A 15,769-nucleotide genomic window follows, 5' to 3' on the forward strand; every position below is an offset into this window, starting at 1 on the left:
TATATACACACACACATAAATGCAAGAAAATACTAAAAATAGGCGTGGTCAGAAAACATCTATTTGGGGAAAATCCATTGGTTTCAGATGGCTCTGAGAGAATCATTCCAATGGTTGGAGGAGGATGCTGTTGATGTGTACTAAAACCAGGCCCAGGAAACAGGCAGAAGCTTCCTCACTAAAACAGTTGCAGGGATATTAAGTATCAAGGAATATGTTTTTAGAAAAAAGCTAATATACCGAAATGATAATGATTACAACATCTACTGAGTGCTCACTACATGCCAGGTACTGTTCATGCATTTCACATGAACTGATTGAATGCCTTCAAAGCCTAGATGATGTAGGTACTGTTATTACACTTATTTTACAGATGAGGAAACAGACATAGCAAGAGACTAAGTAATTTGCTCAAGGTCATATTCAGGAGTTTGCCTTTTAATCAATTAGAGAGTCATGAAAAGTAGAACTGGGGTTGTGGCTGGATGGTCTTCTTTCTGCTCCGGTAGAGCCCACTGCACTAGGTACACGCTGCTTTCATTGTTTAGCTACCCTTTGGATGAACTCCTTCATGTTAACAGGAAGTTCTATTTTGATAGTTTCTTTTATCCCTTGGTTCCAGAGTCTTTCTATGTTCCCCTTCCTCATTTTGCAAATTAGTGTTTGGAATGGGGAAGGAAGAGTATATAGTTAGTTCGGATGTTACAACAGTTCATGATGATTATAGTGATTATGAGCTAATGTTGAAAAATTTTAGTAGCATAATAAAAATATTAATTTGAGGGTTCAAATAGTTATTGCATTCATTATTATTCTGTAAAAGTAAGTTAGGAATTAACCAAGGAGCAAAGAGCTCAGAGTATTCCTATGAGAAAGCCAGCCTTGTAGAAGGCACACAGAGGAAAAATACTGCTATGGTATCTTAATAAAAATGTTCCAAGACATTCTCATTTGTGCGTTGCCTGAGTGCTTGCTATAGATGTAAAGGCAACATCTGACAAAGACCTTGAGTTCAAAGGGTACAAACTGATAAGATACCAGGCCCTCTCATCAGGGGTGAAGTAGTAGAAGCCAAGCCTGAACAGAGATACACAGGTTTCCCCCGTTATCTTAATGCAGAGCATCTCTATGAAACTTTCCATAAGCTGAAATGCTGTAAAGCCAAGGGTAATACCCCAGATTTTCAAAAGTTCATTTTATGCCACTTCAGTTTTAAGAAAGACCTACTTTAATACATTGACGGCATAAAAGCAAAAATCCTCTTTGGATTTCTTTCAGTTACCAAAAACAGGTACAGACATATCATGTCTTTACTGCACTTCATTTTGCTTTGCAGATATTGTGTTTTTACAAACTGAAGGTTTGTGACAACCCTACATCAAGCAAGTATATCAGCGCCATTCTTCCAACAGCATTTGCTCATTTCGTGTCTCTGTGTCGGATTTTGGTAATTCCAGCAATATTTCAAACTTTTTCATTATTACTATATTTGTTACAGTGATCTGTGTGCAGTGATCTTTGATGTTACTACTGCAAAAAAAAGATTATGACTCCCTGAAGGCTCAGATGCTGGTTAGCATTTTTTATCAATAAAACATTTTTAAATTAGAGTATGTACATTGTTCCTTTAGACAATGCTATTCTACGCAACAGACTACAGTATAGTGTTAACATAACTTTTTTATCGGCCACATTCCCCATGTTGTACAATATATCCTTATAGTTTATTTTATACTTAACAATTTGTACCTCTTTACTGCCCTACCCTTATATTGTACCCCACCACTGGTAATCACTAGTTTGTTCTCTATACTTATGACTCTCCTTCTCTTTTGTTATATTTACTAGTTTGTTGAATTTTGGGATTCCACATATGTGATATCATATATTATTTGTCTCTGTCTGACATTTCACACAGTATAATGCCCTCCAAGTCCATCCATGTTGCTGCAAATAGCACAATTTCATTCTTTTTATGGCTGAGTAGTATTCCATTGTATGTATATGTGTGTGTCTGTGTGTGTGTGTGTGTGTGTGTGTGTGTATATATATATATATATATATATACACACACACACACACCCCCCACATCTTTATCCATTCATCTGTTCTGTTGATGGCTTAGGTTGTTTCCATATCTTGGCAATTGTAAATAATGCTTCTATGAACATTGGGCTGCATGTATCTTTTCAAATTAGTGTTTTGGGGTTTTTTGGGATATATATCCAGGAGTGGAATTGCTGGGTCATACGGTCAAAACTAAACTACTTTTAGTTTTTTGAGAAACCTCCATACTGTTCTCCATAGAGGCTGCACCAATTTACATTCCCACCAAGAGTGTAGGAGGGTTCCCTTTTCTCCACACCCTCTCCAGCATTTATTGTTTGTAGATTTTTTTATGACAGTCATTCTGACAGGTGAGATGATATCTCATTGTGGTTTTAATTTGCATTTCTCTGATGACTAACGATGTTGAGCATCTTTTCACGTGTCTGGCGGCCATCTGCATGTCTTCTTTGGGAAAATGTCTATTCAGGTCTTCTGCCCACATTTTAATTGGGTTGTTTGCTTTTTTGATGTTGAGTTGTTATATTTTGGATATTAACTCCTTATCGGTCATATCATTAGCAAATATTTCCTCACATTCAGTAGGTCGCCTTTTCATTTTGTCAATGGTTTCCTTTGCTATGCAAAAACTTTAAGCCTAATTAGATCCCATTTATTTATTTTTGTTTTTACTTCTTTTGCTTTAGGAGACAGATCCAAAAAATATTGCTACAATTCATGTCAAAGAGTGTTCTGCCAATGTTTTCTTCTAGGAGTTTCATGGTTTCCAAAACATAACTTTTATATGCACTGGGAAACCAAAAAATTCTTGCGACTTGCTTTATTGCGATACTTGTTTTATTGCAGTGGTCTGGAACCAAACTGCAATGTCTCCAATGTGTGCCTGTACTAACACAGATCTTTCATAAAAGCAAAGTTATGTAATGCAAACTTTCGAAAAGTGTGGCTACCATATTCAAAAATTTTAACAAAGGAAATAGTAATGCAACATCTGAAACAATGAGAGGGATCCAACACTCCTAGATAGAATATACAGACTTAGGAAACCAGCTAATCTTTCATCTCCGACAGTAATGTACTGAAATTGCAACCGAAATCTTCCCTCTTGATCATATCACTCTAATAAACTCACCATACACTGGTAAACACAAATGATCAACCATGTTGTAGAAAAGCATGGACTGATTGCTCATTTGTGTTTGGGTGTGTATGTGCTTTTGTGTTAAGAGGGGAAAAGAGAACAGATAAAACAGTGATAAGAGTATTTACAGAAATCTGAGAGTTTTCTAAATTGTGGTTAAAAAAAAGTGTAACATAAAATTTACCACTTTAAACATTTTTAAGTGTACAGTTCAGTAGCGGCGAGAATATTCACGTTGTTGTAAAACAGATCTCCAGAACTTGACTTTTTCATTGTATGGAACTAGAACTCTATATCCATTAAGCAACAAATTCCCCTTTCCCCCTCCCCACAGACCCTGGCAACTACAATTCTGTTTTCTGTTTCTATGAATTTGACTACTTCAGATACCTTATATAAATGGAATCATACAGTATTTTGTCTTCTTATTACTGGCTTATTTCTCTTAGCATAATGTCCTCAGGGTTCATCTATGTTGCAGCATATGTCAGAATTTCCTTCCTTTTAAAGGCTAAATATTCCACAATATGCATACCCCACGTTTTGTTTATGTATTCGTCCATCAACGGACACTTGGGTTGCTTCCAGCTTTTAGCTATTGTGAATAATGCTGCTATGAACACAAGTGTGCAAATATCTCTTCAAGATCCTGCTTTCAATTCTTAGGATATTTATCCAGAAATGGGATTGCTGGATCATATGGTAATTCTATTTTTAATTTGTTGAGGAATCACCATACTGTTTTCCATAGTAGCTCTGAGTTGTTTTTAATATTTGCTCTCAGATATCTCACTCATAAATGTTAGTTCTTTAATTTGAGACAGGAGGGAAATAGGAAAGAAAAAGCGAGGCAGTAGGAGCCCCTTTCTGACTAGGGCCTCTTTCTTCACTCGAGCTCCCCAATCTCCCCTCCTGCCCACAGCACAGCTTCCCTTTTCTAGTCTATTCCTGTCCCTTCTTTCCTGCTGCCTGATGCCCAATGCTACCGTCCCCTTGTGGTGGGCAGAATAATGGCTCCCCAATAAAATGTCCACACGGTAATCCTTGGACGCTGTGAATGTGATATGTTACATGACTAAAGGGACTTTGAGGATGCAATTATGGTTCCAAACCTTAAAATAGGGAAATTAGCCTGCATTACCCAGGTGGGCCCAATCTAATAATGTGAGCACTTAACAGCAGAGAACTGTCTCCAGCTGGAGGAAGTAGAGGACGGCAGAAGAGAGATGTCCCAGAAGGGCAAGCTAGAGAGACTGCAAGCGTGAGAAGGATTCCATGCGCCGCTGCTGTTCTGAGATGTAGGGGGCCACACACAAGGACTGGCAATGGCCTCCAGGAGATAAGGATAGCCCCCACTGACAGCCAGCAAGGCACTCAGTCTCACAACTGCAAGGAACTAAATTTTGCCGACAACCTAAATAAGCTCAGAGGTGGATTCTTCCCAAAGTCTCAGAAAGGAATGCAGCCCTGCCAACTCCTTGATCTTTGCGCTATGAGACCCATTTTGGGCTCTAACATATAGAACTGTGTGGAGATAATAAAGGGGTATTGTTTTAAGTTGCTAAATGTGTGGTGATTGTTTATGGAAGCAGTAGGAAACAAATACACCCTCTCTCACACTCACCTGGGTCTCTCCCAGCCCTTCAGAAATGTGCCATAACTTGGAAGGTGTCAGCTGTAGAGCCTGAACAACTAATTCCATGTCGATTCACTAATGGACAAGGGCTAGAGGGAGACTAATTTTTTGGAGAGATGAAATTTTTTTTCATCTGACTCTACTAGATATCCATAACAGCAGCAGGAATTTCAGACCTGGAAAGGGGGAGATCAGCCTACTGGCCAGTGACAGAAAATAATCTGGGACCAAGCAGAGCCTCACAATAGCACATCTACCGACACCGACACCGCGCATAACAAGGCCTGCTCATGCCTCCATATGGGTTATTCTCGAAGCCTCTCTGCCCCTCGCTTATAAAATACAATGTATTTTCATCATTAAAAAAAATCAGAGGGACTTCCCTGGTGGTCCAGTGGTTAAGAATCTGTGCTTCCAATGCAGGGGACTCGGGTTCGATCCCTGGTTGGGGAACTAAGATCCCACATGCCGTGTGAACGGCCCCCAAAAAAAAGAAAAAAAATTTTAAAAAAAGAATCAGAGCACAGAAGGTGATGCACTGAAAGTGAAAGTGCCCCTGCTCATAGTTCCACCTTTCCAGAAAGTTTTCATGTAATACAGTCCTTATGTGTCTACTTTCTTCTTTTCTTTTTTCTTTCTCTAAAACAGAATCACTCTGTATGTACTATTCTGTGACTGGATTTTTTTTTTTATTGATTAGTATATCTCTGGAATTTTTTTGGTCAATACATAGACAGCAGACTTCTCACTTTTTAAATGATTACATAAAAATGGCTATGAGTTACAATTGAGAAATATCATAACCCATGGATGGCCATTTATTCTGTGTATTTTCATTAGTACAAATGAATACCCATCAGCCTTTATTTCTTCAACCTTATGCAAGTGTATCTATATGATAAATACCCAGAAGTGGAAGTACTGGGTTACACAGGGTGAGCATTTAAACACTGACAGATATGGCCAAAATACCATCCCCAAAGAGTGCCAACTTTATTCTCCTATGAACAGAGTATGAGAGTGCCCGTCTTGCCCACATCCTCTGCAACACTGGTCTTCTTACATTTTTTTTCACCTTTACCAATACTTAGATAGAAATGATTTCTCATTGTGTTATTTACATTTCTTTATTTCTCAGTAAGGTATAGCACCTTTTCACATGTTTGTTGGACATTTATAATTCTTTTTGTATCCTATTCATGTCCCTCACAAATTTTTCCATCGAGTTCATTTTTCTTATTGATGTAGTGAAGTTATTTTTATGTTAATGAAATGAGTCTCTTGTCAAATGTGCTGCAAATACTATTTCCTGTGGGTTGTCTTCTGACTCCACTAATATATTGTTTGCCATCATAAATTATAAATTTGTATTTAGTTCAATAGATCAATATTTTTCTTTTAGGCTTTCGGTTTGTATCTTGGTTGTAACTGCCTTCCCCACTCCAAGATTATTTTTAAAATTCACCCATATTTTGTCTTTTTCATTTTGGTATTTTATCCATCTGAAATTTAGTTTCATGTAAGAAGGGAGAAGGAATACAGATTTACTTTTTCCCTGAAACAGTGAGAAGTTTTCCTAACATCATTTATTGAATAAGCCATCTTCTCCTCTCTGATATGAAATGTCTTTTTCTTATAATAAATTCCCAAATCACATAATTTATTCTCTATTATTGACCTCCCTGCTTTGGTGTCAGTACAAATTATTTTAACTATGTACCTTTACAATACATTTTAATATTTTCTTATTTTTAGACATCCTCTAGCTTTGGGGGCATGTTAATTTTTTCACATAAACCTTTTATCAACTTATAAAATTTTTTAATATTTTGATTTTCTGTATTTTGATTTGACTCAGATAAGTTACTGTGCTATAAAGGCTTGATTTTTACTTACCCAGATAGATGCCATGATATCCCACCTTTCTCTTGAGTTGAGATCACACTAACCTATTAAAAGGAAAAAAAAAAAGTACGAACGGTATAAATCTGGGACTCAGAACACAATAATCTCAGCCTAACCCTTAATCTCTAATCCAGAAAACAGAAGTCAACATTCAAAGAGAAACCACCTCTGGAAGAGGATGTTTCTCTAACATCAGGTACTGCATTTGCTAAATAAACATCACCGAACACCAACTATCTATCTACAAGAGACTGTGCTAGACCTGTGAAGGGCTCAAAACAAGAGAGAGAAAAAATCTCTGTACCTAAGAGGTTTGCAAATATGTTTCCTGGGAGCCAATTTTTGACTCATTTAACATCCAGGAGAACTACAATGATTGTTGACTTCTTTTAACTACCATCATAGGGAACAACATAAACTTGTCCCCCTCCCCCAGTTTTCAGCTGGCTTGTTTGATCCCTTGTGTTTGTGAATCTTCATTTACATTTTACAAGGCTTCCAGTCTACAGCCTGTTATAAACAGACATGCCTGCTCTTTGAGGAAGGTCCAGGCCTTGGTAGGGCCCATAGGTGAAAAAGGGCAATTCTTTGATGGATGCCTGGTTGGGAACCCAGACACACTTTCATATGTAGACATTATTCAAACATGCTGGCAAATCTCCAGGATTGGCTTAGAAATAAAGTTGCTCCCACCCTTACCGGGAACAAAATATTCTAAAAATTCAGTGATAGCCCCAGAGCAATGCGCAATAGGAAATGACACTATTAGTCTCTGGAATTTAAATATTTCTAGGGACTTGATTTTCTCAGGCTTTCTGTAGGGGAGGGCAGTCAGCTTTCTAGTTACAAGGGCTAAGGGCTACATCCCTCTAAATATACAGCAGATTAGTTCTGGTTTTGCCTCTTAAAGCTAGACACAATTTCTTTGAACCTCAGTTTCCTCATCTGTAAAAAGGGGAGAGGACAGCTGTTGCTGGCACTAAATGAAATAATATGTGTAATCACATCAGCTAATGTTTTGAGTTCTTCCTATGTTGCAGGTAATATAAAAAAAACACAACAGGGAATTCCCTGTCAGTCCAGTGGCTAGGACTCCGCACTTTCACTGCCCAGCAGGTTCAATCCCTGGCTGGGGAACTAAGATCCCACAAGCTGCGTGGCTTGGCCAATAAATAAATTAAAATTTAAAAAAATTAAGAAACATTGTAAGGTCAATTCCAAAAGGCTGGAGATTTTTGTCAAGTTTTTTCACTGAGGCACAAAAGTACTAAATAAAAATGCTTATTGAATGAATGAATGATATCAGCCTCACAATAATCCAGGGGAGCTGGGTATCATTAAGAACATCTCCACTTTGCAAATGAAGAAGTTGGGGCGCAGAGAGGTACAGTCGATCTCTCAGCATCCACGGTTCCAGGCCCCCTCCCCCACCTTGCCCCGCGTTTACCCAAATCCTCAGATGTTCAAGGTCCCTATATACAAAGGCACAGTACAGTCTCCTTACCCGCGGGTTCTGCATCCGCTGATTCCACTAACCGCGGTTCGACTTTGAAACCCGCGGCTACGGAGGGCCGACTGTAATATAACGTTCCAGTCTCACAGCGAGTAAGTGTCCCTCTACGGAACCTAGGCAGTCACAGTCCAAGGGTATACATTTAACCTTCAAGCTGCTGCCTTACCCAAGTGCCCCGCCCATACACTGTCAAAGCTAATGCTCAATATGTGTTGACTCAGTATAATTTGTAAATTACAAACATTTACTACTGATTTCAGTTTTAAGAAGTGAAAAATTACTCCACAGTGGAGGCTAAATGACTTAACAACAGAACCTTAAACATCCTTTTCTGAAAGAGATTAGAGCGTTTACATCATTTCCTTTACTTCCTCCTCGGTCCCTATATTTACGCCGATGTCTCTACAGAACCACGCGGCTCTGGGAACAAGCTTCTGGTTTTCTTTACATCTTTGAATTTCCTTTCTCGTCAGTTTGAAGTTTTCTGCCTTCATGAAAGCCAATGGCGATATCTTTGCAGAATAATGTTTTTATGAGTTACAATTTTCATGAAGTTGATTTTTAGAAAGTTGTAAATGTACCTCTGGCAGAGGAGAGACTGACTGACTGTGTAGAACACAAATCCTTGTAAATAATTTAGCCGGGCAGTGTTACAACCTTATTAGCAGCCCGAGGGGCCACCAGAGACCCAGAACCTCCTTGACCCAGAAGCTCCTTGACCCGGCAGAAACCACAATTTCCTATATATGGTCACTTGCAAACAAGTACTCAGATGCTCTACCTGCTGACTCAAATGCCAGGGGAATGATTCAGGTCCAGTGAATCAGACTCTTGGAATCAAAGAAAAAGGTGAGTCTTTTCATGGAAAAGCAAACTTCTCGGACTCCCAAAGCCCAATATGTAAATACACTTTTATCCTACCTCCTAAAAAAATTAAGTGAAATAAAGTAAATTGCCTAAGTGAAGAGGAGGGACGTGCTCACAAGGATGGGTGGGGTTCAAGTCCTCAGAACAGCTTGGAACCAGCCCCTCTTACGACGCCAGGGACCGGGAGAACCATCCGACTCTCCGCTCTTTTTCTGTTCCCAAGACCTGAGGGTGGGGGAAGCCAAGATGGCCAACTGTATCCCTGCGCGGCTATCTGTGACGAAAAGCCAAGGGTCGAGGGCGCCGGGACAGCTGGTCAGCTTGCGCCCCGCCCCAAGCAGAACTGGGTGACCCTCCCAGGACAGGCAGTTCTGCTGCTCGGGGCCTCAGCTTCCTCGATTCTGAAACGGGGGCGGTGGCCTCCACGCCCGCCGGGGCCCCTGGGCCCTGCACTCCGCAGCCGGGTCGGTACGTGGCGTGGGTGCCAGCCCAGCGCTGACCCGTGGCCGCGCTGCGCTCGCGGGGGAACCGGCCGAGGCGCGACCCTGGCTCCAAGCTGCGGGGCAGCCGGGGTGGCTGGTGAGGCTCGCGGCGACGCGGGGGAGGTTGAACTTACCTGGAGCGCGGCCCCAGGAACGGGCGTGCGGAAGAGCGGCCAGCGAGGGAGTGCGCCCCGGACAACGCTGCTCCGCGCTCGCTCCCGCCCGTGGCCGGACCGCGCCCCTTCCTCCCGCCCCTCCACCGCCTCCCGAGTCCACCTGATCGCCACCGGAGGCTGGGAAAGGGAAGCCGCGCCCCGCGGCCGTCCGGGCGCCAGTTCCGCGCAGGCGCGCCTTCGGCCCTTCGCCCTCGGCGACTTTAAAACTCTACCGCCCTAGTCTCGCATCATCCTCAAAGTGAAACCCATGTCCTCGATTTTCACTTCTCCTTAACTTACATTAAGCTTTTCTTCAGATTTTGTGCAAGCTTGTTTTGTTCTAGGCGTTGTGGATTCAGAGATCAGACAGTCCCCACTCCCAAGAAGCTCAGGGCCTGGTACGGGATGACGAACAGCTAAACACTAATAACAGTCCGTAACACTTATCTAGCATTTCCTTTGTGCCGGGCACTGTTTTGAATTCTTCACAGATATGCACTAATTTAAATCTTACCATAAACCTATAAGGTAGATACTATTAGCCCCATTTTATAGATGAGAAAACTGAGACACAGAGAGATTAGGTAAAGTGAGCAAAGTCACAGAGGGAGTAAATGGCAGGTTTTTTATCCTGCCAGGCAGGGAGAAATTTTCTTCTACCCTTCTAGGTTCTCCTGGCTGCTCTAAGAATTAAAATGACATAAGACACATTAACGGAGAAAAATACACAAAAGTATATCACTGTATCCTCACACCGTGGAAGGGACAAGAGAGCTCTCTGGAGACCCTTTTGCAAGGGCACTAATCCTATTCAAGAAGGCTCCACACTCAGGGCCTAACAACCTCCCAAAGACCCCACCTCCAAGGACCATTGCTCTGGGGATTAGGATATCAACATATTAATTTTGGGGGGACACAAACATTCAGATCATAGCAAGCAGTTTATAATAACTCCCACAGCCGCTCCTTAAAAACACTGCTATTAAAAATGTTAATTGTAAATCTTTGAAAGATACCAAGAATAAATGATAATATTATAATAATATTGATACCTGTGTACTCACCACCCAGTTTTATCAAATCTTAAACATTATGCTGTATTTTTTTAGAATGTTTTCAAGACAGTTTAAAAGGTATGTTGATACAATTGATGTTCCTTTTGTGCTTTTACTGACCCATTTCCCTCACTCTTTCTCCAAAGATAACCCAGTAGTAATCACAGTGTTATTATTCTCATGCATGTTGTTATACTTGTTTCAAAATATTGATATAGCCATAAACATATGATACTCTTTAGCAGATTTTTAAACTTTAAATATATGGTATCATGATGTATATTCTGCCACTGGCTCTTTCTGTTCAATGCTAGCTACTCTAGTAGCAATGGTTCATCATTTATTTTAAGTGCTGTATAGTATTCCATTTTATGGCTATATCATGGTTTGTTCCTCATTCTCCTGATCATGGGTATTACATCGTTTCAATATTTTGCTACTTTGAATAATGCTGCAATGAACATTATTTTATACAGCTTCTTGTTCACAGGTGTGTGAATTGATGACATTACCATTTGAAAATAAAATAAGGATAGAAAGGGAGAAATTTTTGACTGTATGGCATAGGGAGTGATTGGTTACTAGGAGAAGATGTGAACAGGCATACAGATTAGTTCAATGATTAGTTTTTTGTTTTTCAATTAATTTATTTATTTTTGGATCTGTTGGGTCTTCGTTGCTGCACGGGCTTTCTCTAGTTGAGGCAAGTGGGAGCTACTCTTCCTTGCGGTGCACGGGCTTCTCATAGGGGTAGCTTCTCTTTTGCCAAGCACGGGCTCTAGGCGCGTGGACTACAGTAGTTGCAGCATGCAGGTTCAGTAGTTGTGGCTTGTGGGCTCTAGAGCGCAGGCTCAGTAGTGTGGCGCACGGGCTTAGTTGCTCCGTGGCATGTGGGATCTTCCTGGACCAGGGCTCGAACCCGTGTCTCCTGCACTGGCAGGCAGATTCTTAACACTGTGCCACCAGGGAAGCCCCAATGATTAGTTTTTAATCAGGGCTGTATTGTGAAAACTCTTAAGAGGATGAACAAATGTATCAGTTAGCTGCCGCCACCATAATGCTATATAACAAACTACCCTCAAACACAGGGGCTTAAAACAAATCATTTATGTATTCTCTCAGCTCTGCAGGATGGCTGAGGTGTCTCTGCTTCACAGGTCCATTCTGGGTCCATTCTGGCTGAAGGGGCAACAGCCACTTGGAGGAAGTTCTTCTCCTGGTGACGTCAGAGTACAAGAGGGCACACCCAACTATGCACGCATGTCTCAAGCCCTTGCTTGCGTCACTGCTGCTAACATCCTATTGGTCAAAGCAAGTAACACGACTGAGCCCAATGGCGAAGGAGGGGGAAATATACTTTTCCCATTGCGGGTAGGGCAGTGAGGGGATAGTTCTGAACAGTAAGCTAACCCATCTTAGCAGCATACAGAGAGGCACTGGGGAGGAGTTGGGAGCTAGCGACATGGCCAAGCTTTGTCAAATGGAACAAGGACGACTACATCCAATATTCAGGTCTGGGGACAGGTAGAAATATTGAGAGTCTCTAGACCCCAGGAGAGTGTTAGGCGTGGAAATCAGTTTCCTTGGGGAAAAAACTCAACCACTAAGCCAAATATTATTTTGGTGTTTGGGACTACAAAATAATCAACAATTTAGCTGACATTTTTTTTCAGTACCCATTACACCGTTCTAAATACTTTGCACACATCATCTTATTTAGTTTTCACCCCAACCAGATGCGGTAGGTCCTATTCTGTATCATTTTTAAGAGCTGCGTAAACTGTACAGCCTGAATAAGACCTTGGCCCAAGGTTACATAGCCAGCAAATCATGTAGCTGAGATTCAAACCCAAGCACCTTGGCTCCAAAGCACTCAGCTACAGCGTACTGCTTATAAATCTAGATATAATGCTGAGAGGTTGACCCCAAGGGCCCCTCAGGAATGAGGGGAGGAGAAAGGACCAGGCAGCAATCTAGGTGAAGCCATTCTTCTTTTACGTTCAAAAGCTCTATAGTTATGTACACATTCTCTACCAACTGAAACTGGCATTACTCATGACCCCTGTCAGCTCAGCAGACAGGGAAGACATACAGACTAAATGGGTGCATGCGCTGAGTGGGTCCCTTCCATTTCTGAAAGTAAATTTTTGAGCAAAAGAGACAATCTGCTGGTTTACAGCAGCAGCAGGAGGGGGCTAGTGGTTTGGGTGTTCTGGCTTCCGTGGTTCAAAACTCTGCCCCATATTATGATAGGCATATGTTGTAGGCAGAGTAATGGTCCCCAAAGATGTCCAACAACCCCTGGAATCTGTGAATATGTTACATTACACGGCAAGGGGGAATTGTGGTTGCAGATGGAATTAAGTTTGCTAATCAGCTGAACTTACTTGTTTCATATCCTTTTCCATATGGTTTATTAAAGGATATTGAATATAGTTCCCTGTGCTGTACAATAGGACCTTGTTGTTTATCCATTCTATATATAATAATTTGCATCTGCTAATCCCAAACTCCCAATCCATCCCTTCCCCAGTCCCCCTCCCCCTTGGCAACCACAAGTCTATTCTCTGTGTCTGTGAATCTGTTTCTGTTTCATAGATAAGTTCATTTGTGTCATATTTTAGATTCCACATATAAGTCTAATCAGTTGACCTTAACATAAAGAAATTATCCTGGATGATGTGGACCAAATGTAATCACAAGGGTCTTTGAGTGGGGAAGAGGCAAGCAGAATCTGAACTAGAGAGATGGTACAATGAGAAAGCTCAACTGGTCATTGCTGGCTTTGAAGATGGGAGCGGGTAATGATCTAAGGAACATAGGTGGTCTCTAGAAACCGGAAAAGGGAAGGAAATGGTTTCTCCCCGGGAGCCTTGAGATGGAATGCAGCCTGTCAACACCTTGAATTTAGCCTAGTAGGACTCATTTTGAACTTCTGACCTGTAGAACTGTAAGCTAACATGTTCGTGTTGTTTTAAGCCACTGAATTTGTGGTAATCTGTTGCAGCAGTAAGAGGAAATGAATAGGAACATCTCTGGGCATGACCTACACTGGGTGTTGTTTACGGCTGCCTTCCAAGCAGTGCAGTTAGATCAGCCTATCAGAGCCAAATTTTAATTGAATAATTAAATGGTCTTATTTCAAGCCTACAGACCAGCTTAAATTAGGTGTGATTACTCTATTTTGAAAATACAGAGAGAGGCTCAGAGGAATTCAGTAACTTCTACAAGTTCTGTCCCACACAACCAGGAAGTAATAAAGCTGGATTTATAGCCAGAAGGAAATGAGTAACAGGTGGTGTTTACGTGTAGGATTTATTTTAATTATTCCAGGTTCAGTGTGTAACTCTTTGGTTTCAGGATGGCAACTTTAAAATAAAAGGCACTGCGTTTTTTTGAGGTTTTCTAGTTGTAACAACAGCCCAGTTACCACCATTTAGACTAGAATCATGCTATAGTGTATTTATAAAATTAATACTTTTCCCTCAACAGATGAGTTTTCTCAGAAGTAAATGTTAGGTGATAAAATGATAATAATGATAAATGCTAGGATCCCAGAAACCAGGTTTATAGTCATCCAGAAAAAAAAAAAAAAACAGAAAAAATTGTTTGAGGAAACTTTCACCACTCTGAATACATTGAACCACTTGGTAGTTTTACAAGAAGCTAATTTTCCTATATTACCTTTTCTTTCTGCTAAAAAGAACAATTTAAGAGTCAAATATAAGATTTTAGAGCAAAGTTATTGAGGTATATTTTAAATGTATAGTAAAATGTGAGGGAAAAACTAACAAAAGCAGGTTAAATTGACCAAGCGGTTGTGGATATTATGTTTTCTCTCACAGTTGTGAGCTGAGCCAGCCCAGCATGAGAGAGCCGATTGCTAAATTTTCAGGAGTTTTGCAAGTAAACAGAGCCATTATTAAAATTTATATCAAATAAGCACAATTGAATACATTATGTTAAAAGCAAAGGTACTCAAACTTTCTAATTCCTTGACATTTTACTGTTATTGATGATCTCGAGGTTATTTATGTTTACTTTATCTGTGTGGTAGAAATGCTATATCAACTTGTGTTCTTGTGTATCTCTTCCCATCTCCATGTTCAGTGAAATTAGGTTAAATTCTGCCATGGTGAGGGCATATACAACACAAAAGCCAGCAAATGCTTCCAATCAGGCCTTCCCAGACACCAAAAGCTGGGTGTGAAATGTTTATCAGCGTGCCACTGATTATAATAATGGGCAAATTTAAAATTAAGACAGGATTTGAGTTCGAGTGATTAATTATTTCTGATTTATATTAGAAAATTATAATCAAATGACACTGAATTTAAGGACTCTATTATAGTTCTGGCAGAAGAGAAATAGCAAACTAAAAGGGTTTGAATAAATAGTTTAAAAAAGGGACTCTATGGAAGCGTGGGCAGGGTTAAGTTAAAGGAATCCACAGGGGTGATGAAGCCAGAGGACTAGAGACAGGATGAAAGCATGGCTACCTCTAGGTCTGCATGGGCAAGTGAGGGACGGTGTTGTCAGAGCCTCAAGGACAGGGACAGTGGGAGGGGGCTGCCCAACAGGACCTGTGGCCCAGGAGGGATGCAGGCACTGCCAGAACCACAGCAAGGCAGTGGGGAGGGATAGACACCTTAACTTCTTTCCCATCAATGTCTCCATTTGGCCAATCTCAACCAAAAGCCAAGGGTGCAAGAAAGTCTCGGAGAAGCAATTTCGGGAAGTCTGTTTCCTGGAGCATAAACAGGGCAGAGAATTGGTGTGAAGGCAAACAGAATAAGCAGCGCAGGGACTTTTGTGTGTTACTAGTATAGACGATTGGTTCATTTTGGAAACATTCCTTTAGTGAGACTGTTTAAGGGAGGCATCTTGAAACCTTTTTTTTTTTTTTTTTTTTTAACAATTTACAGAAACTCTCCCAGTCTGGGATTCT

At 40.8% G+C, this 15,769-nt stretch overlaps 1 protein-coding gene across 2 annotated transcripts in view; it reads right to left on the bottom strand.

Annotated features, from left to right (window-relative positions):
* ANXA3 (annexin A3) overlaps positions 1-9,900 on the bottom strand; it is a 57,518-nt gene extending 47,618 nt beyond the window's left edge. Inside the window, exons 1-3 of one of the 2 annotated variants that reach the window (XM_049709408.1) lie at positions 9,746-9,900; positions 8,254-8,375; positions 6,741-6,793 (exon numbers count right to left, since the gene is read on the bottom strand). In XM_049709408.1, coding sequence (XP_049565365.1) covers positions 6,741-6,755 — 15 coding nt within the window. In that variant the 5' untranslated portion in view covers positions 6,756-6,793; positions 8,254-8,375; positions 9,746-9,900. The remainder of the gene's footprint in view (positions 1-6,740; positions 6,794-8,253; positions 8,376-9,745) is intronic. The other variant, XM_004280169.3, reaches the window with a different exon arrangement.
* Between the last annotated feature and the right edge of the window lie 5,869 nt (positions 9,901-15,769).

This window comes from Orcinus orca, chromosome 4 (genome assembly GCF_937001465.1).
Source record: "Orcinus orca chromosome 4, mOrcOrc1.1, whole genome shotgun sequence".
Classification (NCBI taxonomy): Eukaryota; Metazoa; Chordata; class Mammalia; order Artiodactyla; family Delphinidae; genus Orcinus; species Orcinus orca.